Source organism: Miniopterus schreibersii, assembly GCF_964146895.1.
Source record: "Miniopterus schreibersii genome assembly, chromosome: 7".
NCBI classification, from domain to species: domain Eukaryota; kingdom Metazoa; phylum Chordata; class Mammalia; order Chiroptera; family Miniopteridae; genus Miniopterus; species Miniopterus schreibersii.
In genome coordinates, this window is record NC_138108.1 from 50,743,728 (window position 1) to 50,769,426 (window position 25,699).

The following is a 25,699-nucleotide window of genomic DNA, read 5'->3' on the forward strand; positions in this document are numbered from 1 at the left end:
CAATAGGAGAGTGGAAGCTTTAATCAGCCTGAGTCATTGGGTGCCCTAGAACTTCAAATACTTCATGTAACCAAAGAATAAAATTGTGGTCTAGTTGAGCAATAAGCTCCCATGTAAGCTTATCCTAAGAGCACGCAAATTGAATTGCAGTGTTTATAAGCATTGTGTGCAATAGAAAACATTATGCCCTTACTTTAGCATCCCTAACGTATCTTTTGATCAACAGAAAATGGCTGTGAAGGTAACTGGGAAAAGAATGAGCAGACTGGAAGTTGCTACCAATTTAATACTCAGACAGCTCTTTCTTGGAAAGAAGCTTATGTTTCATGTCAGAATCAAGGAGCTGACTTACTGAGCATCAACAGTGTTGCTGAATTAACTTATCTTAAAGGTAGGTTTAACCTGCACATGGTAGAATAAACTGCCGAAATTTTAAAGGTGCTATGTGTCTTCCTCTATGTTCTTATCCAGGTGTGTTGTTCTGTGTATACATTTCTCTATCTTCTCTTGGGATTTAAACTTCAGCACTGAAACCCACATGCAAAAATGTGCTGAATATAATCCTATTCCATCCATTGAACCTGCATCTTGTGATGGAGTCTAAAAATAAGTTAATGTTCAGAAAATGGGGTGAGGTTACAAGATTAAACTGCTACCCTAAGCCTAAGTGAAAGGACCTTTAAAAAGGCAAACATTAAACTCTTTGAACATTGAGAAGTGGGAACTGGAGGAAGGTAAAGAAGACAGCTGAGTCATACTAGATGCCTCAGTAAAAAGTCTCACGTGAGAGTAAACAAGTGCAGTCCTCCGGGGCAGGGAGAGTTTTAGGAAACCTGAAAGTGGATTTAATGATGTGGACACATGGAGTGGGTAGGGTTTTGTTTTGTTTGTGGGATGGTGATGCTAATTTTTAAATTTTTAATTATGAAAAACATTGTATAGACAAGATTAGAAAATAAGCTAATAGAGACCTGAGCAACCACCACCGTGACAAAAACACACTAACATTTTGTCATACTGCTTACATGGATTGATTCACTTTCTCTCTCCCTCGTTACCCTCTCTCTCCCTGCTTCCCTCCCTTTAAAGAATAAAATGTTGGCTGAGTTCAAGCCCCACTCCCACTTCTCAAAATAACCATCCCTGGAGTGCTCTTATAACATACATATGTATAAACCCTATATCTGTTTTCATTATACTATTGTTCTATGTTTTAAAGTAATGCAAATCCTATCTCATTTGTTACCTGCTGCTGTACAGTGTTACACTGTATGAATAAACCACAGTTTATATCTTCTCCTACCAAAAAACAGGTTGTTTTCAGCTTTTGCTATTACAAACACTTCTTCAAGGAACATCCTTATATGTGCCCTGTCAAGCAGACATGTATGATTTTCTCTAGAGTAGAAATTGCTGACACATGGAGTGCACATCTCTCCACCTCAAATTAAATTTCCAAATTGCTTTCCAAAATGATTGTATTACTTTACACCTCCACTAGTGCTTGATGTTAACAGACTTATTAATTGGCTGTTTTGATGAATGTGAAATGGTATTTCATTTTTGATTTACATTCCCCTGATAGTTAATGTGGTTTTGCATCTCGTGTTTACTAAGCATTGAGGTTTTCCCCTTGTAATTTGCCAGTTCATTTCCTTTGCTTATTTTCTATTGACTTGTTGACCTTTTTCTTATTGATTTGTTATAGTTCTTTATATATTCTGGATACTAATCTTTTGTTGTAGGATTACAAATATCCTTTTCTAGTCTTTGGCCTTTCATTTTATTTTTGTTGCCTCATCATAAAAAAATGTCAGTTTTAATTTGATTAAACTTACCAATCTTTTCTTTAATGTTTTGTACTTATTTATATTATTTAGCAAAGCCTTCCTTAGCCCTCAAATGATAAAGATATCCTCTCATGTTTTCTTCTAAAAGTTTATACTTTTGTTTTTCACATTTACATTTTTAATCCATGTGTAATGTAGTTTGTAGAGCTAGGAATCTAATTTGTCTTTCCCCACATGCATGGTCAAGTTTACCAAACACTATTTATTTTACATTTTTCCCTCTGATTTGTTATGCCACCTCTAAAAATATAAAACCTATCATACGTGGGTTGTTTCTAGGCTCTCAATTCTATTCCTTTGGTTCATTTATCTGTCTCTGTATCTGTTGTACACTGTTTAAGTTAGTCCTGCCTCACAGAGTAAAACTTATTTTTCTAGGTGAGAAAATTCTCTCTTATTCATTTTTTTCTTGATGGCAAAGATAGGGGTAAGTGGAGTCTCAAATTGGTCAACTTCTTGCTTGGACTATATATAGAAAGAAGTTCAGCTCCATATTGTCCAGGTCATATGAGAAATTCTTGCCCTTTATAATTTATCCATTTTCCATTAACATCCAGCTGGCAGAAGACACACAAAGACCATTCCTGTTTGCTAGCCCAGTCACAATGTTAAAATCCTGGGATTATAGTGAATAAGTCACCAATAGAGATCACAAATAGGACAGTGTAATGAGACAAGGTAGGAGCCTGACAGCTTCCAAAGGTCATCTTGCTCTGTCATAAATGTGTCCTTGCCATGTACAGATAAGCAATAAGATAATTTAGAAGGAGCAATAGGATTATTTAGACTTCCTGCTGGGGGGGGGGGAGATACCTGAAAAGACTTCAGTGGAGGGAGGGCATTGAACTTGGGATGGATGAGAAGGATTGACCCTCCATGGTATCCTCGGTTAGCAATGAGTGAAAGGACTTCTGAATGTCAGGGTGTGGGCGCGTCTGGAGTACCATAAATATGTCGTAGTTTCTAGGACTCCGTTAGGAATGCTGGAAAATTAATTGCTTTTACTAATGGGAAGAAATTTATACTATATTAAATCCTCAAGGTCTTTGTATCCTAGTGTTGGCAGCCCTTGCTTGTGCTAACAGGTCAAAGAAAAGGGTGAATCCAAAATTCCCTCAAATACCCACCTTCTTCCTTAGCAGAGTTTCCTCACCAACTATTTCCTTGAGAAAAGTGAGGCAAACTCTTATTTCTCCTCACGCTCATACTGACAAATTTATCTCTATCTGCACTGTCAGTTGTCCAGCTTGTTCAAGGTTAGCTCCTTCCTCATAGCTCTTTGCTGCCACACCAGCTGTTACTTCTCTCTCTTATATTTTCATCTACTCTCTGATTCTTCCCCGAAAGGCTATAAACTTGCTTAAACTTCTACCTGCAGCCCTGTCTCTTTCTTTCACAGCCAAGCGTCTGGAAAGCACAGTGTATCTTTGCAATTCACTCTTAACCTCACTTTTGCTCCTTGGTGGAGCGATAATTGGACCTTGGCCCTACCACCCTCTTTCCAGACCCCTGTCCATTCCTTGAGCATTGGTGTTTCTGTTATTGCTCTTGGCTCCTTTTGTCTTTGCTGTTGCTATTTCTGCTCTACCCAGGGGAACTCTTCCATTCCCTGGGTGTCAGTTCCAGTGGAATTACCTGTTTTAGGCATTGAGCTCTTAAGTCTGCCGTAAGACAAAAATTGTGTATGGTCAGAATTACCCTCTTTTAAAAAGCCCTTCATGTATGGACATGGTTTTATATATGCAAATCACATAGATAGATGATAGATAGATGATAGATGATAGATAGATGATGATAGATGATAGATAGATAGATAGATAGATAGATAGATAGATAGATAGATAGATAGATAGAAAAATGTGGTTATGGTTTTCTCTGTACAAATCACATAGATATATGTCTATATAAAAAGTAAAGTATGGATACGGTTTTCTACATGCAAATCACAAAGATATATCTGATATATGTAATGGAACAAAATGATATATATCAGATATATCTGTGTCATTTGCATGTAGAAAACATATCCATACTTTAAGAACCATTCGTGTGTATATAATTTAATGTACATATAAATTATATAAAATGTAACTATATTTTAATGTATATATACAGATGATTATATATAATACAAAAATACATCACATATAATTCCCTGGGAGGAATTAAGAAATATTATTAAGTGTTTATTGCCGAGAATATTTTAACAAATTTTTAGATGTTCCAACCTGTGAGCTCTTCCTGTTGGTCGACGTCATCCCTGTCTTCCATAGACCATTTCATCAGTTGCTCTCTCTCCTACCTGCCCTGAGCATCTTCATATTTTTCCTTCATGATGTTGGTGAAGCCTTACCAGGTTCTTGAATAATTCTGTTGACTTCCTTGACAGCATTGTGAAAATCCTTACAAGAATTCACAGTTATTTACATGTTTTTCGAACACACATGGACCCATCCAAGCATGATTGGATCCATTGCTTATGAGCATATGCATATTGTGTGGCTTTTCTGCAATTAGCCTCACTATTTAAATTATTCATGCTTCTCTGTCTTTCTCTTTTTTGCATCTTGTTGTCAAATAATAAATTAGAATAACACCTCTTCACTGTTGTGTGTGTGTGTGTTTGTGTGTGTGTGTGTGTGTGTGTGTGTGTGTGTGTCTCCCATTCTGTATCTTCAGTTTAAATGTCTCCTTTGGACTCTAGATGGATATTCCATTGCCTACCAAACAGCTCCTGTACATATTTCTGAAACAGGACTGGTAACACTTTACCATTTGGGGGATCCACATCTGTTTCTATTAGATTCAAATCTTCATAAATGCAGGACTATCATTTTGGTTTTTGTATCTTCAGTACCTGCCAAATAATATGTGCTTAATGATTTTAAACTGTCAGTCTGGAATACAATCAGATCTTCAGAATCTAGATCTGCATTGGAAACTACTTTTTATATATAATTGCCTTCTTTTTAAATTTATTTTCAATTACAATTGACATACAATATTATATCAGTTTCAATTGTACAACGTAGTTATTAGACATTACAAAGTGATCACCCCGATAAGTCTAGCAGCCATCTGACACCATACATAGTTACTACAAAACTATTGACTGTATTTCCTACATTGTATTTTATATCCCCCGGCTATATAACTGCTTTCTGACAAGAGGGTTTAAAGTAGTGAAACAGCTATTCTGAGAAGAGTCTGTTCTTACCTTAGAAGAAAGGGAATTGCACACGCTAATGGGAAAGCAGAATTGAATTAACTGGTCACCCAGGGCTTCTCAGTCTGAAGTTTTGTCGTCTCTCAACCTCACTTGTCTTTATGAGATAGATTGCCTCCTAGATAGTCTGACTTAGATAATAACTTGGGTAATTTTGTCACCTGTTAAAATTATGAAATTGTTACAGAAAAAGAAGGCATTGCAAGAATTTTCTGGATTGGCTTAAATCAGTTGTACTCTTCCAGAGGCTGGGAATGGTCCGACCACAAGCCATTAAACTTTCTCAACTGGGACCCAGGTAACTGCTCTCTCCTCTACCTATTATGCATAGAGCAAAAACCTCAAAATAACTAACTAAATAAATAAATAAACAAACAAACAGAGATTCCCACTCACTGAAATCTTATAAAAATTTCAAGTCCTGACAATTCTTATAATTGCTACCTCTCAAAAGAATTTTTTTCCTAAGGCCTTCTTAGGCTTAGTCATCACAGCCGTTATGCCATTAGAGCAAAGTTGATACCATTATAGCCACGTTGAACCATAACATGGGTAACTGAGCATTTGTCTCTAACCTTTAGAGCAACCTATATCTTTAAGTAAGAGCAGAATGAGCCCCATCACATGGCCCAGGAGCCATTCTGTGTCCCTTAGGGGACTTGATATGTCCATGACTAACCCACTTGTATTTCATCTGCAGCGTCACTCTAATATGGAAATATTCCCTCATTTTAAAACTCTTGGGGTCTCCCGCTGTAGAACCCAATTACTGACAACATAATGGTTATATTTTAGTACACAAATAAATACCTTAAAGAAAAGTTTATAGTAAATAAAACCTTAGCTAGCCAAAAGATATTTCCCCCAAAAGGAAGGTTTAGATACCTTTTTAAGAAATAAAATCATAAGCTTCTGACAAATGTAGAACCTAAAAGCTAACGCTTAACTTCAGCACAAAAGTATTCTGCACACGTATAAGAGAAATGAATTAAATACAATAAAATACCAATAAGTCATTTTAATTCAAGAAATTTTATTAGTAGTAATTCAAGACCTTAAAGGCAATACAGAATCATAAGTTAGGATATTTATTATATAGAGTAGCAGATTAAGAGCTACTGACCACAGGATATGACATTAAAGTTGATTGGGACAGAGGTTTGGTTTTTGGTTTTTGTTTTTAAATTAACTACAGTATATCAGAGTCTTTCTATATTTTAGGCGAAAGACATATTTAGGCACATGATTGTTCATTGAGGCTTATACATTTCAACTTAGTAGAAGGTTTTAACTATTTCATGAATTCCCATAAAAGCAGAAAATTGAAAATACAAACCATCCCTCTAGTCTTCTCCTTTTAACTGTTTGAAAATTTTGTTATTTAAGAGATGCCCAGTGCACCTGTGATAGGTGGGTCAAGCTGTGCGAGCATGGATGCCATATCTGGTCTGTGGCAGAGGTTTTCCTGTGAAGCTAAACTGCCCTACGTCTGCAGAAAATCATTAAACAACACAGTGGAGTTAACAGGTATATTCCCACTTCCTTGGACAAATAGGTCTTAAAATTACAGTTTTGTGAAGTCAAGTCAATCCGTTTCGGGTATCTATTTCCACCATTCTTTTATCTGGTACTGCCAATGCTGAAAAGCATTGACTTTGACCCTGTGGTTAGATATTATCAGCTATGGATATATGAATAAAGCTTTGGTTTGGTGTATCTTCATAGGAAGAAAGAGGCATTCTAGGGAAGAAATACATTTCTGTTCGCATGTGGCTCTTTTTTCTCTGGACAATGGTTCTCAAAGTGTGGTCCCCAGACACAGAGTATCAGCATCACCTGTACTTGCTGGAAATGCAGATTCTCAGGACCTACCCCAGATTTCCTGAATCAGAAACTCTTAGGGTGGGACCCAGCAATCTGTGTTTTATGAAGCTTTCCTGATGCTGCTGCTGCACACTTGGGTCTTACCTATTATTTATTATCTACCTCTGTGAAAAGTCGAAAATGACAGACACAGAACACTCCTGGGCTTTCCCACCTCCTGCTCCACAACACCCACCTCTCCTCTAGCCTTCACCAGGCTGGTTCTTTAGGTCTTAGTGTCAATAAACTGGGTAGGAAAGGAGAGGTGCAGAAGACAAAACGGGTACAAGGAGGGGTTTTTTTAGGGACTTTGTAAGTAAGTGGGACCCCGGGTGTTTGAATTTTTTGAGGGGCAGGGAAGTTTGAGGAGTCCTTGACAGAATGGAGAAGAGGAGTGCCCTTTCTGCCTCCCACGGTGCCTACCGTACCCCTGGTGTTTGATTAAATCCGGAATAAGAAAAACTAATACTCAAAACTGGGAGGAAAAACAGAGATTTTAAAACGTCATGCTTTAAGCGATGTTGGGGGAAAGGAATAAAGCATACATTTTCTTATCCACATAGATGCATAAAGCTATCTTTTTAAGATTAAAAATAAGGGAGATGTTTTAAATATAGGGGGATGTTTTAAAGTAATAGGGGAAAATGAACATTTATCATCCAAGTTGATTCACACCAAAGTTAGTTTCTATAACAAAGGGCATAATAGAAAAGACAGCACAAATTAAAATAAACCAGGGGGGCTAATGATAGATCAAATAAGTATCCTGTAGTAGTAATTATTAGCTAAATCGTGATGTTTTCACATGATTGAATAATATGCATTTATTCAAATAACTCTGCCAGCAGGAAAATGAAAAGAGCAGAACCAAATGATATGCCTACTTATCATTTTAATCTTGCAAAAATATGAATTCATAGAGACAAAGACAGGAATAGGGAAAATGATTGTTTTAAGTTCAATTATGGGTGACTTTTCCCCTCTGCTTCTTTATCGTAATTGTAAAATACAGTGATAACAAGCACTGTTTCAGAACCGTGTGGGTAATTGAGTTATCTTGCAAGTGTGGGAAGCTAGCTGAACCTGAATTTTATCTTTGGTAAAAAACAAACTGTCCACATTTTTAAGATGCTGTGTTTCATACAACAAACATTCCAAACAGTTCTGCGTCCGTGAAGTCTGCGTAACCGAGCTACTTTCTAGTTCTGCCGAGAGAGGTAGAAGTATTCTGTATGGCTTTAGGCCCCACTCGTTTTCTCTAATCTTTTTGACCATCATTTGGATGAGTTTCCTCCTGGTCACAATGAAGACTCACTCACTCCGTGAGGGCTAGAGGCTGAGCAGAGGGGAGGAGGGAGGAGGTCCAGGCTCTGCCCTTCCCCGCTGCCGCCCTTCCTTGGTGTGGAGTGTCTACATTTCTGACTCTCTTCCTTAACTCCCTGCCTGTCCTTCTGAACAAAAGGAGCATTGATTTGAACAGTGAGCATTAAGGCACAGCCCCTGCTATGCTGACTGTACATGAAAAGGAGGCTCGACCTCATCATCTCTCAGAGGGTGAGACTAGAGGGGAACCTAACAAATGCCAAGCCGAGGAAGAGATTTGTGAGCAACTGGCTTACCCCACACCTCTCCTCTGCCTACGAGGACTAAGTCTGAGCCCAGCCACGGAGCACATTTGCATGGCATCCAAGTCTAATCATTATCTGAACCCCTGCAGTCACTCTTATGTTGCTATGTAGACATTGGGCACCCCATCAATTCATGTCACTGTACTCTCTGACATCACATCCCTCCGTTCTTCAGAAGCTTTATGATTCAAGAAAGAAGAATTTGTAATGTTATTGATTCAAAATAGACCTATCTTTACTGGAATATAAATAGCTGCTTTTCTCCCAGATGTTTGGACGTATTCAGATACCCGCTGTGATGCAGACTGGCTGCCAAATAATGGGTTTTGCTATCTGCTGGTAAATGAAAGGGATTCCTGGGATTCAGCACATATGAAATGCAGAGCCCTCAGCAGTGACCTCATCAGCATTCATTCTTTAGCAGATGTGGAAGTGGTTGTGACAAAACTCCATAATGGGGGTAAGTTTTTAAAATATCCTACTTGAGAGCTTTAAAACATTTTAAAGTATTCCTATTTTCAGACTCTTCGTGGGAGTGAAAAGCTTACAGTTTGATCCTTGTAGCTCAGCACTGTCCCATAGAATGTTCTGCGATGATGAAACTGTTCTGTAATCAGCGCTGTCCAGTATAGTAGCCTCCAGCCACTTGTGGCTTTGGAGCACTTGAAATGCAGCTAGAGCAACTGAGGAACTGAATTTTTACTTTTATTTGATCTTAATTAATTTACAAATTTAAATAGCCACATTGGTAGCTAATTGATTGAATAATGTATCTCTTCTCATAAGCTAAATTCTATTTAAGTTCTCCAAACACCTAAGTGATAATTATTTCACTTTTGTAATTATTTGAAAACTAAAGACTGAAGAACAAAAATATACTACACTGCCAGAATTATAACCTTCTCCTAGGATTCACTAATAATATCTAAGAGTAGGTACCTATTCTGTTGTCAGCATGGTGTCAATTGTTTTACCAGGGTGGTGATGGACAGTATTCTTATACTAGTTGGAATATCCAGGAGTGTATTTATATAATTTTATTATTCCCCATAAAGCAAGGATTATCTAACTCAGATATCAGGAACAGCCAGCCTATCGGTCATATAGTATAGCTGCTCCACCTGTGTGCTCTACTTGCATGAGTGACCTGAAAAGCCTTCATCACTCAGCCTGCCTAACATGTCAACATTTTAACAGGTTATTAAGAATACCAAAGGGGTGGTTACCAGAGGAACAGGGTGGGGGGAATGGGTAAAAAGAGGAAGGAAAATATAGTCAATAATATTGTGGTAAGTTTACACAGTGAAAGGTGATTACTAGAACTAGCGGGGAGAACACATTGTAAGGTATAAAAATGTCAAATCGCTGCATTACACCTGAAACTAATATAACCAATATAAGGTGGTATAGCAACTATACTTAAATTAAAAATAAGTAAATAAAAAAGAATACCATCTTCTGAATTAAATCTTTAAAAGAAAAAATAAAGAATACTGTCAAGGTTCTTAAAACCCCGTATTAGAATGTAAAAATCAGTAGCAATGTACACATTGAAGTATGTAATTGAGTAAAACCAAACTTGTAAAACATTTTTTTTTTAGATGCCAAAGAAGAAACATGGACAGGTCTTAAGAACATAAATACACCAGCTTTATTTCAATGGTCAGATAGTACTGAAGTTACTCTAACATATTGGGATGAGAATGAGCCAAATGTTCCCCACAATAAGACTCCCAACTGTGTTTCCTATCTAGGAAAGGTAGGCAACCTTCTGGGGTTTATTTATAGTCTAATAATAATATCTGGTGGGGATGTTTGTGTTTAAGCTGGAAAATAAAAGGTAAGAGCCTTGTAGATTGTCTTTCCAGTAGCTACTGAAAAAAGGTAAATACAATAATGACGAAGCAATTCACTTTATGCTTGAGAGTATCTGCTCTGGTGTGAAACAGAGCAAGAGGATCCCTTTAGAACTCAGATTCTTGTGCCAGGTTGGTTCTAATAAGATGCTTTCTCTCAGGACCCTCAGTGTGATATTTAACATGTCGCCATCTGAAAAGTCTCATCTTCTGAATTTACATTCAGATTAATCCTACTTTAAGAAATAAAAAAGCCCTGGCTGGTGTGATTCAGTTGCTTGGAGCATCTTCCTGTACACCAACAGGTGACAGGTTTGATTTCTGGTCAGGGCACATACCCGGGTTGTGGGCTCGATCCCAGGGTTGGGGTGTGTACAGAAGGCAACTGATTGATGTTACTCTCTCTTATGTTGATGTTTCTCTCCCCTCTCTCTTTCTCTTTCTCCCTTCCTCTCTCTAAAATCAATTTTAAAAAATTTTTTTAAAGAAATAAAAAAATATATTAAAATTTAGGTCTATCTTGTTCAGAGACCATCTCACTCCTGTAAAATGCTTAAACATTTCTTGAACATGCTCTAGTTCAGAGTTCAAAATAAGTTGTATCTTGAGCAGAAAGGACATGTATACCTCTATATTTTGTTTGTATCACTTTCCTGTGGATTCCTAATTATTTAGGATTGTGTTGCCTAAGCTTCTAGAGAGACTTCAGTGGAAGCAATAGTGGTATGTGTATTTAGAAGTGTTTCAAGGGTAAAGGTGTAGTTAGAAACTTGTCAAAGATTAATTTAGAGGGTTGTCACATTTGATGTTCTATTTTAAAAGGATATCTAAGATGTCCTTAGAACAGTGTCAAAGGTAAAAATGACTTTCCATAGGCAAGAGTGAACCGATAGTGTACCTAGGCAGCATTCCAATGTCCAACTAGAACACTCTGTTTTCAGAAACCTTATCACAATTCACTTATTAAAATTTAATTGGAAGAAAACAGGATGGGTTAGTCAATTAAGCAAAATAAATATTAACTATATTTGAAAGAGAGAACTTTGAAGTCGAAGCTGAAGTAGCACTGGAAGAAACTTTTGATTCTAGAATTCTTGGAGAGTAGCTATTCTAACCATAATCATCTTAAACATGAGGAAACAGGAAGGTTAGTTGACATGCCCAAAAGTTTTCAACCTGTGGATCAACTTTGGCCATGTCTAGGAAGACGATTAGAACACAGGCAACTGTTTGTGGGCTGAGTTCTTCTCTCTTCAACTTCTATTGACAGTTTTATTTTTGCTTTTATAAGAAAATGAAAATCATCCCACTTGTGACCTTGAGAAGATTCTGAAATAATATGGGCTGGTTGACTAGCATTTTCTAGGAGTGTGTTCTCAGATTTCATCATTCATTTATATTCTCTCCCTATCTCTTTCTACCCCTTGCCCTCAGTTTCATGAAAAGAAGCTATCTTGACTTAAAATAAGTTAGAGTTCAATTCTAAATATATGGCAAATACTATCTCTTGTGAGAAAATGTTTTCCTATTTTTTAAAAGCTAGGTCAATGGAAAGTCCAATCATGCGAAGAGAAACTTAAATATGTGTGTAAGAAAAAGGGAGAAAAAGTGAGTGATGCAAGAGCTGATAAGATGTGTCCTCCAGATGAGGTATGTAAAACTTATGCATAAATTTTTCTAAGCAGTATTACACCTTCTTGGTAAGGGATGGTAATTGAGACTTTAACCAGTCAGACTTGGAAACTAGAAGAATTACTAGCTTCTATTCATTTTCATTAGAGCAAGCCAGAGTGCAGTGAATCATAGCATATCAGTGTTCCTACAGAAGAAAAAAGAGTTACTTATTCATGAATTTCTATAAAAATGTATATGGTTACTATCCTCAATGCTGATAGCTTTACTTCCTTTATTTACATTATTCCTATTAAAAAATGATTCAACCAACAACATTATCCTTTTATGATGAACTAGGAACTAAGGGTAAAGAGAACTGACATGCCTTCTGCCTGACACAGGCTCAGACTTGAGGTTATCTATGAAATTCTACCCCACCCTCATCATGGGTATGAATTCACTGCCCACATCCTTAGTTTCCATATGTTGGGAGATATTAGCCAAACCTTGCTTGTCAGAGGAGGGCTACATCAAGTCTGGAAGACAGTGTGACTGTATTTCTCTGATTTAGGGTTGGAAGAGACATGGAGAAACCTGTTACAAGATTTACAAGGATGAGGTCCCTTTTGGAACCAACTGCAATCTGACTATAACTAGCAGGTGCGACCATCAGTAAACATGTGCTAGTGAACTTTTAACTCTGGGTTCCTTTGCTAAGTAATCGTCCTAAGGAAAAGGTGCATCTTCGCCTGGCCGGTGTAGCTCAGTGGTTGAGCATTGACCTATGATCAGGAGATCAAGGTTCGATTCCCTGTCAGAGCACATGCCTGGGTTGCAGGCTCCATCCCCAGTAGGGGGCGTGCAGAAGGCAGCCAATCAATAACTTTCATCACTGATGTTTCTATCTCTCTTCCTCTCCCTTCCTTTCTCTGAAATCAATAAAAATATATTTTTTTTAAAAAGGAAGAAAAAGGTGCATCTTCCATTTATATAGTAATTCACCCATTATAAAAACACCTGCTAATTTGACTCTTGTTTTGTAGATTTGAGCAAGAATACCTGAATGATATGATTAAAAGGTACACTAAATCTGCAGAAAAATACTTCTGGACTGGCCTGAGAGATGTAGATTCAAATGGAGAGTATAGCTGGGCAAGTGTTGGTGGAGAAAAGCGGTCTGTAACCTTTTCCAACTGGAATTTTCTTGAGCCAGGTGAGTGTCTTAGTGATCTGTGAAATGAAGCATCCCTCCCAAATATGTTCTTTACTTCCCATTAAAATGTGAGGGAAATTACCATCTTCAAGACTAGAATCTAACTATGGGACCATAAATAGAAGCGTGGACTCTATCTTCCCTATTAAATCCTTGGGAGTAATAATCCAATAAAAGAAGCTAGAAAACTCAGCTCTCAGAAGCCACCATCTAAAGACATAGAGCTGGAACCCTCAGTGTCAGTTGTGTTTTTTTTCTCTTTTCCATGTTAGTCTCAAGCATAATCTAGAAGCGTTATTGTGAAGCACTTTATATTTTCATCTCTCTGCTTCTTAACTTCTTTCTCTAAAATTGAATGGGTTTGCTTCTATTAACCTCAATGAGTGGAAATTAAGGAGGCAATATATTGTAGGTATTATTTATTCTGAAACTAGCCTAAAGCACTGACTGTAATTAGCCTTAGAATCAGAACTTTTGAGCCCAAAGGACCTCAGAAGTCCCTTCTGTTTTCAGAGTTGAGAAAACACAGGCTTTAAAAGGTAATTTACTTGACAAAGGTGATCTGGTTATTGAATTGCTGAAATCCAGCTCTCCTGGTTTCTAATCCAATGCTTTGTAGAGGATTTTGACTTTGTGTAAAAACAGCAATTATTAAGGGGTCAACTTTTTTCCCTTTCAATTATTTATATTTTCTTGTGTTTGTACAATCTGGTTATGAAGACCAACTTTCACAACAGAAATTAAAACATGCGCGTGTATAAACACAATATTTGAAATAGAGAATGCCCACAACATTTGTAACACATAGTCCTCATTATAAATGTGAGTGATGTTGATAACAAAGCCATCTTTTTACCTCTATAAGACGGAGAATACAGATGTTAATCCTGATTAAATGTCATCTTAAATTAAAATGTTCTAATATGTAAAACACATGTGGTTTCTTTTATAGATATTCAGGCATCTTAGAATCAATGTCGATTCTTCATAGATAAGCCCCAGTCGTGGGAGAGGTGCTCAGGAAGTAACTACAATGTCTGTGCTCTCAGTCCTATAGGCAGAAAGCCCGGCATTAAGCTTTTTTCTTACCATTATTACTCCCAGCCTCAGCCAGCTTGGTCTATCATGGGCAAGCCATGGGTAGGAGGCAGAACCGGAGAAGAACAGCCCTTTCGTCCAGGGTGACACAGCACTTTTCCCCCAGGTCCTTGTTCCTCTCGCTGTCCGTGTGTAAGTGTGAGATGTGGGCCACACAGCTTCTCCGTTTGGTGGAATAAATTTGTCTTCATTACTTCCAATGTATGCTCTTGTCTTCTGCCCGCTTCAGGCAGCGCGGTGTCACGGAAAAGGGAGCCTGGCGCTATGCCAGACAAACCCGAGTCTGAGTCTTGACTCCACCACTCCCTGACTGTGCTTGTGGGAAAATCACTTATTCTTATCTGGAAAATGGATCTGACCATAGAAACTACCTTTTAATATTTTATGAATAAATAAAATTCTGGCTGCCGTAAAATAAATAGTAAACATATATATACCTCCTCTACCTTTATTGTACTAGCCTTCCTTTGGATCTGAATCCAGAAGAGTTTTGTTTTGAGGTTTACTATGTTGCTTAAAAACTGCTCAAAAGCCCTGGCTGGTTTGGCTCAGTGGTTAGAGCGTCGGCCTGCAGACTGAAGGGCCTCAGGTTCGATTACCGGCCAAGGGCACGTACCTCTGTTGCAGGCTCGGTCCCCAGCCCTGGTTGGAGCATGTGTGGGGAGCAACAAATCGATGTGCCTCTCTCACATCAATGTTTCTCTCTCTCTCTCTCTCTCTCTCCTTCTACTCTCTCTTGAAAAGCAATGGAAAAAAATATCCTTGGGTGAGAATTAAAAAAAAAACACCTGTTCAAAGTAGTTCAAAGTTAGTATGAACCACTTAGGCCATGCTGAGCAGCTCTACACACACACCACCTGGATTCTAGTCCTGGGTCAACCACTTAGTAACAGGTGACCTTGGGCAAGTCCTTAATCCTCACCGTACCTTGGTGTGACAACGGAATCCACTCTATAGGTTTTTGTGAGGATTCAATTCATTTAATCCTCTTAGAATAGTTAGCAAACACTTCTCTGTCTTACTGTTGTCATCACGTCGTCATTGTTATTGTAAATGACACATTTCTTTCCTATTCTCTCTCCCCACCTTGGCTCAGATAAAGAGTAAGGACACTGGAAAATGTTTGGACTTTAATTTTAAAACGTAATTTTTAATGAAATGTTCCCATTCAACCCCAGCTTCTCCAGGCAGGTGCGTGGCTATGACTAGTGGAGAGTCTCTTGGGAAATGGGAGGTAAAAGACTGCAGAAGCTTCAGAGCACTTTCAATTTGCAAGAAAACCAGTGGGCCTGTGGAGCCTGAAGAAGCAGTTCCCAAGCCTGAAGACCCCTGTTCCGAAGGCTGGGAGAGTTTCCCCTCAAGTCTTTCTTGTTATAAGGTAATGTAACATTCTCACTCAATCCCTCAATAAGATAATTCATCTACAATCCAAGTCCATGTCCTTGTACAAATTATGCTTCTCCTGAGACATATATGTAACCTACCCAAGTATTTGAGAGCACAGCATCCTTGTCAGGGAGGGCATCACTGCATCTCTGGCGTCAGACATCTCTTCCCACATAAACTCATGCCCTACCCAAAAGAGTGGGCCAGAATCCAACCTGGCTCTTCCCTAGGGTTCTTTTGTTCTGGGAATTTGGGGAGCTTCATGCCATGCTGAAACTTTGCTTATGATTCCCGATTCCCTCTAATTCTTGTTATCAAATGAAGAGTTCTGTCACTCTTTACAATGCAAAAGAAATTATTTTAGGATCTGTGTCAGTTAACTGCTTCCACAAAGAATTCATTACATACCACCCCCAAATTCAGGGGCTATGACAACAAACATTTAGTCTCATGTTCACAGACCCCCAGGTCTGATAGGGTTCACACACCCAAAGTATACTTCACACACCCGGAGGCCGTGGCAAGAATATATAATTACATCACAGGGAACTGATTGTGTCATCTGCTCTTCTTTTGCAATGACTGTCGTTCTTTTGGTATAAAATTAGTCATCACAAACCAAAGAAATGGTCTAAAGTCGAAAGTTTTGTTGCCACCTTCTGTCAAAATTCACACATCAGTGCAGCCTGCCCTTTGATTCTTCATTAGAAAATAGTTCTGCACTTGTGCAGATCTCGGTGTGTTATGTTCAGAATTATATTGTTAGCACATTTCTTTGCAGAAGTCTCCCAGCCCATTCACATGTATCCTTTACAGCCTTATCTGCTAGCTCAATTGATCTCTCCAGGGCCTAGGAATGCAGGAGAACATAGTATCTTATTGGAACAGTTTCCCAGCCTGACTGAGGAAGGTCATCGCTCTGACAACAGTGGCTGGCACCTGTGTTGGCCTTTAGTGACACTTGCAGCAGGGCCTGTCTGTGACACAGTATATGCACATTTACCTACATCTTCATTGCACCATTAAGAATCCATTACCTACAGCCCACACATTTGACTGTAATTGATTTTTAAATTATGAATATTTTATGATTATACCAGAAAACAATTTAACATTATATTTTGTTAAGATATTTCCTGTAGAAAGAATTGTAAGAAAGAGGAACTGGGAAGAAGCTGAGAGATTCTGCCAAGCACTTGGAGGACACCTTCTTAGCTTCCATCATGTGAATGAAATAAAGGAATTCCTTCACTTTTTAACAGACCAGTTCAGGTAATTCTTTTAGAAGGAGATCTTCTATGCTAAATTGAATGTCCTCTAGGTATTCATAATTGACATGTTTTATTATCTAAAAGGGTCATTCAGTGCTTAGCAGTCATTGGACATCAAGTATTTTTTTGTGTAAGACACTATGAGGGATTCAAAGATGAGGGAGACCGAGGCCCCACCCTTTGCACAGCATAATAAAGTTTAACTGTGGGGATAAAAGAATTAATAGTGGAAAATCTAGCACATAGGTAAGGAGGGGCCATGGGAATTCAGAGGAGGGAGAAAGTGTTTCTGGGAGGATTTCGTAATTGGGAAAAATGTTATGAAGAAGGATGTTCTTGGAAAATAAGATAATGTTTTGAAAGGTAAAATAGGAGAAGGAGCCGGGGAAAATAATGTAAGCAAAGGTACGGAGACCAGAATGTACAGGGGGGAAAATCTGATAATTATATATATTACATATTAACATATTTAATTAATATATTTAACATACAAATTATAATTAAATTAAGAATAGAAGCACCCTGACACGTGTGGCTCAGTTAGTTGGAGCATCATCTCATGCACCGAAAGGTTGCCAGTTCGATTCTCAGCACAAATACCTAGGTTGCAGCTTCAGTCCTTGGCTGAGGCAGGTATGGAAGGCAACTGATCGATGTTTCTCTCTCCTCCTCTCTCTCAAACTAAAAATAGCTAAACCAATAGCCATTTTATACTTAATGAATAAACATTAAATGCATTTCCATGAAAGTCAGAAAAAGGTAAAGATCCCTATTATTATCACTATTGTTGATCTTTGAAATTATCTCCTGTGCATTAAGATTTTTTTCATATTTTTTTATTGAATTTATTGAGGTGACATTGATTAATAAAATTATGTAAGTTTCAGATATACAATTCTCCAGTACATAATCTGTGTATTGTATTGTGTTCACCTCCTTCCATCACCATTTATCCCTCGTTTACCTTCTTCTACCTGTCCCCAGCCCCTGTGCACTAAGATTTTTTTTTTTTAAATATATCTTTATTGATTTCAGAGAGAGGAAAGGAGAGGGAGAGGGAGAGATGGAAACATCAATGATGAGAGAGTCACTGATCGGCTGCCTCCCGCACGCCCCCGACTGGGGATCGAGCCGGCAACCCGGGCATGTGCCCGGACCGGGAATCGAACCCTGATCGCCTGGATCCTAGGTCGACGCTCAACCTCTGAGCCACGCCCAGCTGGGCTGTGCAGTAAGATTTAAAAAAATAATATTATAACATGTAAATATTTATAATATATTAAGCAGTTGAAAAAGCAAATTATAAAACAGTTAAATATACTATTTACATTAAAAAGTAGACTGCAAAAATGCATCAGAAAAGATAATCGTTACCTCTGGGAGATAAGATTTTGAGTGATTTTCTAAATGTGTGAATATTTTCCATACAAACCTTCTAGATGTGTATTAGCATACCCACAATTGTATTTTTCTCATTAAAGAAAGTAAAGTTTCACTACTGTGTGCTGGGAACCTGATGGAAAATAAAATACCTGTGTTCCATAAGTATTTATTTATTAAGCATCTGCTATAGAATGTCAGGTATTTTAGAGTTTATTGTCTAGCATTAGATATTAATATACAGCCCTGGCTGGGTAGCTCAGTGGGTGAGAGTGTCAACCCACACCAAGGTTGTGGGTTTGATTCCCAGTCAAGGCACATGAAAGAATCAACCAATGAATGCATAAATAAGTGGAACAACAAACTAATATTTCTCTCTCCCTTCCTCTCTTTCTCTAAAATCAATAAAAATAAAAATAAAGAAATGGGTATGCAAAATTTTATTGCAGAGCAGCCCTTCAGCTCATTTGGATATACTAACTCTTAGGTTCTTTTTGAGGTGAGTCTTTCTTAGCTACTCCCTACAACCTTGAGGAGTAGATTATAGTGAATGCAAAACTCAGACCAAATCTTCCCACACATAAAGACATTTATTAAACAAACCTTCACTGAAGGAGGCACAAAATGTTTCATACAACCTGTCTGGTAAGCTTGACAATATCCCAGCAGTCTGTCTTTCTAGGTGTTCCAACCACCATCTTGAGTGGAAGGTTCATTTGAGGTAAATGTGACAACATTCCATAGGTAGGACTCTGTTCCCATTATTGTCAGAATCATGTAGTCCCAATCACCTGACCCAGAGACAGGACGTGGGGCCATTTGGAGCTCAAGCCCCAGGTCCACTTCTGATGGTGCAGGCTATGGGCCTCACCAGATTCTAATGCCCTTTCATGAAGGGTAAGAGTCTCTAAATACTTTAGCCATCCCTCATATCTTGAATAACTTCAGTTTCACCAATGGGAATCCATTTCTAATATTATGTTGATTAACAAGCTTCTAATTTCACTAATGTAAACCCATTTCTGACATTCACTCTGCTAATTACCAAAGCGTCAGCTATGGCTTTAGATGACAGATGTCCTTGTGGTTACTGCCTCTGGCAATGGCCTTTCTAACACCCTGTTGATCCTCTCTGAAGTAAGAGTTTCAAGCAGGGTAACTTTTGGGCCCCCAGATCACAAGCTTAACACACACAATGTCATGCTGTCTTGGCTAGAGTATTTTTAAGTAAAATACTGACCTAAACTGGACTTTGAATAGCACCAACCAAGAGGTTAAGAACCTTTAACTGAAAACAGGAAGCCATGGATAAGTACAAGGAGGTTGTAGATATTTGTGGTAATCAGTTGATGGGAAATAGAGTGTCATATATGATATAAATGATCCATAAGAGCTTCTATATACAAAATAGATTACATTAGAAGACAAAACTAAACTCTGAGAGGTAATTAAGGAATCTTTCTTGGTTTGTTTCTTAGTTTCTGATCACACTTGCTGAGGTTCCCCCCACCCCAATTTAAAAAGTAATGCAAGTTCATTATGTAAAATTTATGAAATAATAAAAAATGATAATGAAGAAAATAAAAATCACCGTAAATCCTAGCTCCAAGTTATAAACAGTTAACATTTAGTGTGACACAGAATGTACAATGTTTAATTTTTTTCTGATCACAAAAGTGATGTATATTGAATTTAGAAAACAGAAAAGCACACACACAAAAAAACACATCACCATAATCCTTTCACTCTTAGGGACTATATTTTATTATCCTCTTATCCCAGCAGCTAACACAATGCCATATTAAGCAGACTGGGTTGTCTGCTTATGTACTCCATTAATAAAGAGATCCTTTGCCCACCCTATACGTGGCACACAGTGCAATATACAGATCTTATAACATAGAAACCCACACCTGAAACCTATATGATCATGTCACCCCAATAAATTTAGTTTTTTTAAAAAGAAAGAAAGACAGCGTATTCTAAAAGCAATATTGTGACCATGGCTTGAAGGGAAGGAAGGAAGCAAACCTATTTATATCAGAAAAATGATTCTAAAGCTTACTCCTTGAACACCTTAACTTTTTATTGCAGGAAATGACCTTTCTCAGCAAGATGTCCATTGCCCAAATTGTGTATTGCATGCCAAGGAGTTAAATCAGATTACTGCTGTACTTCTCACAATCTACATTCCACATCTCTATTTGTATTTCAATGAAAAGGATTCATGGTGTACCAAGGCATTAAGGCTTTAAGATCATTGTAACTCCTAATGACAGCCCTCCAGGGAAAGCCATTGTAGAGCAAAAATAGTCATAGGATTAGAGAAGAAAAGCCTTGTTTGCAGTGCCATTGCTGCTGTGTGCACTACCTCCCTCGATGTGGCATGAATGGATTTAGATATAAATCTAGGGTTTTGCAGACTAAGTCCCCTCATCAAATAGTATTTATTGGAGGTTATGGCTGAGATACTGTTTTCCTTAGAACCAGATGTAGCAGGAAATTTGACTGAGAGTGGGAATTTTAACACAAATACATATATTAACCTTTTATGCAATGCCTTCTTAACCTAACAGCCTTAAACCATATACTTAGTGCTTGGGTTAGAAGAAATTTATAGAGAGATAAAATTTCAGTTGATTTGATTTCCTAGCTATGATCAATTTTTTTCTCAAATTTTCTAAAATTCACATTACAAGTGTGCAATCATTAATGTGATTTCCAATTTCTTCTCTTTATCTGCCTACAGATAAATCAGGTCAAACCAGAAATAAGCTATAATTGAAGAAATATTTTCCACCTCTTACCACACAGAAAGAAAACACAAGTAGCTACTATTTTCTGTATTTATAACACATGAATGTATCTCTTGAAATGGAAGCTGAAAACTATAAATGTCTAGGTTGAAATGAAGTTCAATCTCAGAAAGTAGTGATTACTAGAAATTTTGGACAATAGGGTAAACTCAGCTCTCTAGGAAACTGTTCTTGAGATATAGCAGAGGAGGCAGAAATGGGCCTGAAAGCAGAGGTTTCTAAGGGAAAAAGGTGGAACCAAGAGAAAACTTGGTAGGTAGGATGGGGACAGATCTCTAAAGAGTCTTTGACAAATGGTCTAATCATCTTTGTGGTTGTACTGTTGATTGTTGAAAGAAGATAAACTACTTAATGATTATTTTAGGGCAACACAAAATTCCCTCAAACTTAACCTCCTTTTTATTTTAGCCACCTAATTTTAATTATATTGTATACGGCAATTATCTTGACCCTGTGGTTTAGATATCCAATAATCGGGAAGTATGATAAACTTGGAAGCCTGTAAGAAAGCTCTGTTAGCTGCAGACACAAACTGTAAATTCTTCTTACAGCCTCTAAATTCAAACTGGACTTAATTATCTGCACTGGAATTATTTTAAGTGTGCAAATTGATGATCTTGCTGTATGGAACAATACAATATAACAATCAAAACTGAAAGGGAGCAGTCCTTGTATTCCACTGCAGGAAATTGAAAAGTTTCAAACTGAAGAGATGAAAAGGTGCTTTTTGATATTAAAATACAATGGAATGTAGAGTAAAGAAATAAAAGCAATTATTTTATTAAAAAGTAAGGAATTAAATTAAAACTAAGTTTAGCATTTGATTTACTAGCAAATTTTTTCAAAATATGTTTATTGATTTCAGAGAGAGGAAGGGAGAAGGAAAGGGAGAGAGATAGAAACATCAATGATGAGAGAGTCATTGATTGGCTGGCTCTTGCACTCTCCTTACTGGGGATCGAGCCCACAACCCGGACATGTGCCCTGACTAGGAGTTGAACCGTGACCTCCTGGTTCATAGATCAATGGTCAACCACAGAGCCATGCCATCCAGGCATTAGCAAATTTTTAAAATGCAGACTTCTTGCATTTCCCAGTGGTCTTGTAGCTGTACCTTTCATATTCTACTGAGCTTGAGAGTGAAGATTAATTTTAGATTTTAGTCCTACCCCTTCTCTAATATGTGTTATATTTATATACATATAATACTTATATATACATATATATTGTTATGCAATATATATGCACTCACATGTACTGATCATATATACCATACGTAATCAGAAGGTTAAATTACATAGAAACAAACAAGCATCACCAAAATAAAAAATTGTATGGAAAATGGCCTACTTATTAAGGCCTAGAAAGTGTAATACATTTTACAGGATATTTTCAAGTTGGGTTAGAGGTGGAGAACATTTTTGTATGGTTTATCACTTTTATTTATTTATATTGGCAATATCTCTGTGTAGAGCATAAATTTTACTGAGGGGAAGGGATCACTTATTATGTGTGTCCTTGCCTCTATGTGTCATGTATCTTCTTCCTTGGAGTACCTTTCCTTTCTCTTCTCAGCCAGTCTGAATACTGGCACATGGTAAACACTCAGATCATGGCCTGAAAGAAACATTAGCCATTCTTCGAAGACTGTCTTTTGTCCTACCAACCTCACAAATTGTTTTCTGACTTCCTGCAGTCAACAATGACCTCTACTTTCACTGAACTTTGGTAGTGTTTAAAATGTATGCAAATTTCATATGATTTGCTCTCTTTCAAAAATGCTCTTATATGTTCTTTGTCTATATATATCTTGTCCCTCTGACTAGTTTATATGCCACTTGAGAGTAGGTATTAGGTCTTGTACTTCTCTGTATCATCATTGCACCTTGCTCAGTACCTTGTACATAAAAGTATATTAGTTATGTTAAATAGAATCACTTCAGTGATTGCCTAATTATATTGCTGTGCTGTAGCCCATGGAGTTTGGCATTGAGAAAATACTTGTTTATTTTCAATTTAATGGGCATGAGAATTAAAACAGTTTTTTATATCTTGTTTAATAAAAATTTAGCCAAATGGCTTGTTCTGCATTTTAAAGGGACGATATTTGGCAGTGCTATAGACAGGTGCTTTAAAGAAATGCCGTTGTCATATTTAACTGTATCCGACAGCATTGTCTAATATTGAAGCTCTGCAGTAAAAGTTTTAGAATAATCATGTACTTTTTTTCCTCTTAAGTTCAAAGCAGAATAGTTTCTGCCTTTCATGTGAAGGAAATAGCTTAAAATTTAGTTTTAAAAACGATGATACTTTTCCATAGCTACCCCATGTGTAGGGCTTGGTTTCATTTCAGAAGACTTCTTTATATAGCTTGAAACTGTGCTTTTCAGTTAGGGCTTCTGAATAAACTTACATGTCCTAAGCATTTTAGACATGTGAACGCTAAATATTTTTGCCAAAGGCTGTGCTTGATTTTTTTAAACACTTCCTTTTTACACAGTGGCGAGCGTTGGCTGTGGATAGGTTTGAATAAAAGGAGCCCTGATTTACAAGGATCCTGGCAGTGGAGTGATCGCACACCAGTAAGTTTAAACTTTCTTGTTTGGGGTAATATTGAAAGAGTATTTGTTTCAATAACAAGTAAGTTGATTATTAAATAATGCACCCACATACCATACAACCATTAAATTAATTTTGTAGATATATCTTTATTGAAATGGAAATAGATTCACAAATGTGAAGTATGGATAAAACAAGCTACTAACCTCATTTTTATTTAAAAAAATAAAATACGGCCATAGCCAGTTTGGTTCAGTAGTTCAAGTGTCGGTCCACAGACTGAAGAGTCCTGGGTTCAATTCCAGCCAAAGGCACCTACCTCAGTTCCAGGCTCGATTGCTGACCCCAGTCAGCACTTGAGCAGGAGGTGACCAATTGATGTTTCTCTCTCTCTCTCCCCACCCCCCACTCTCTCTGAAAAGCAATGGAAAAAATATCCTCAGGTGAGGATTAAAAATAAAATGAATAAATAAATAAATAAATTAATTAATTAAATAAATATGTTCAGGCTTTCTCTACATAATCCAAAATATAAAAATATAGCAATATAAATGCAGTGGTCATCTTTGGTTACTACAACTGATACCTTTCTTTTTCTTTGTAATTTTTTTCTTTTATCATAATAGGAAGTTTTACTTTTATTCTCCAAGAATATAGAAGTTATGTAAAAAAAGAAAGCACCTTTATTGAGGGAAATAATTTGTTTGGGGGAACCCTAAAAAGTCCTTAAGTATTATATCAAATGTTTACATTATCTTAAAGAGAGGTTTTAGGTAACCCTTATAGGAGCAGATACTTCTCAAATATTAAATATTCACTCCACATCACCATTGTGTGAATTCATTGTGTATTCTTTCTAAATATGAAATTGCTTGACTTTCATTTTCAAATTTTGGAGCATATCTGAGAATATTTCATCAAATAACTAGCATTTCAACACATGCAAAAAAAAAAGTATTTTGCAAGTTCCCGATTCTGTGACTCCAACTGTGAGCTTAATATACCATTAACCTCCACTTCCAAAACTGTTATCTTCCTTTGTTTGGAAACTGATGGCATTATGACATTTTCTAAGTCCTCTCATGATTTAGCATCCTCATACAAAAAAGGAAATGAAAGAATTTTCCTCCCATAGCATAGGAACACACTTGAGTTATTAAAGGTGCCTAAATTGCATCTAAATTGCAAATATTTATACATCAGTCTTAAATTCTCAAGCCTGTCTTGTCTTTGAAGGTGTCTACTTTTATCATGGAAAATGAGTTCCAGCAGGATTACGACGTCAGAGACTGTGCCGCTGTCAAGGTCAGTACGATGCTGGGAAATCTGCATGTTTTAACAATAAATCTGGTATCGTGTGCAGCCAGGTGCAGATCCATGGGGTGCCTTTTGTGTGTCGAGCATGGTATTAGGTGTGATGGGAGGTAAGAAATATACCCATGGCCCAGCCCTCAAGAAACCTAACTTATACTTAATTTGAGACAATAAAATCCATATTCAAGAAAGACAGCTCTTATTGCTATGCAGTAATAATAAGCTCCAAATGAGTGGGCTAAAGAGGGCTAATGAAACTCAAATAGAGGAAACTATTCCTGTTGCGTATTTCCAGAAAGAGGTGGGACTTGAATTGGGCCGTTAAAGAGGGATAGGGTTTGGTCAGGTAGGGCAGGGTAAAGCTTTCTAATGGGAAATGGTATGAGGAAGTGGCATAAGTAAGGTCGTAGTGGGAGAGGCCAAGGCAGCGAGGGGAACAGAATGCAGATCAAGAAGTCTTCGTTGGTGTTGTTTGGTGTTGAAAACAAAGTTGGGAAATAGGATTGCTGCCTGGGTAAGGAGTTTGTGCATGTTGGGGGGGGGGGGGCAACAGTATTTTTCAAGGTTTTTGATATGAACTAAAGAGGGTGTGAGAAGATTCATCTTGAGACAGATTTCAAGATGC

At 37.5% G+C, this 25,699-nt stretch overlaps 1 protein-coding gene across 1 annotated transcript in view; it reads left to right on the forward strand.

Moving 5' to 3' along the window:
* LOC308559240 (CD302 antigen) overlaps positions 1-25,699 on the forward strand; it is a 119,369-nt gene that overhangs the window by 15,364 nt on the left and 78,306 nt on the right. Inside the window, exons 4-15 of the mRNA XM_081141736.1 lie at positions 227-391; positions 5,264-5,374; positions 6,463-6,603; positions 8,836-9,027; positions 10,169-10,326; positions 11,963-12,073; positions 12,609-12,697; positions 13,081-13,250; positions 15,527-15,726; positions 16,864-17,006; positions 23,702-23,783; positions 24,997-25,065. Of these exons, the coding sequence (XP_080997862.1) occupies positions 227-391; positions 5,264-5,374; positions 6,463-6,603; positions 8,836-9,027; positions 10,169-10,326; positions 11,963-12,073; positions 12,609-12,697; positions 13,081-13,250; positions 15,527-15,726; positions 16,864-17,006; positions 23,702-23,783; positions 24,997-25,065 (1,631 nt within the window). The remainder of the gene's footprint in view (positions 1-226; positions 392-5,263; positions 5,375-6,462; positions 6,604-8,835; positions 9,028-10,168; positions 10,327-11,962; positions 12,074-12,608; positions 12,698-13,080; positions 13,251-15,526; positions 15,727-16,863; positions 17,007-23,701; positions 23,784-24,996; positions 25,066-25,699) is intronic.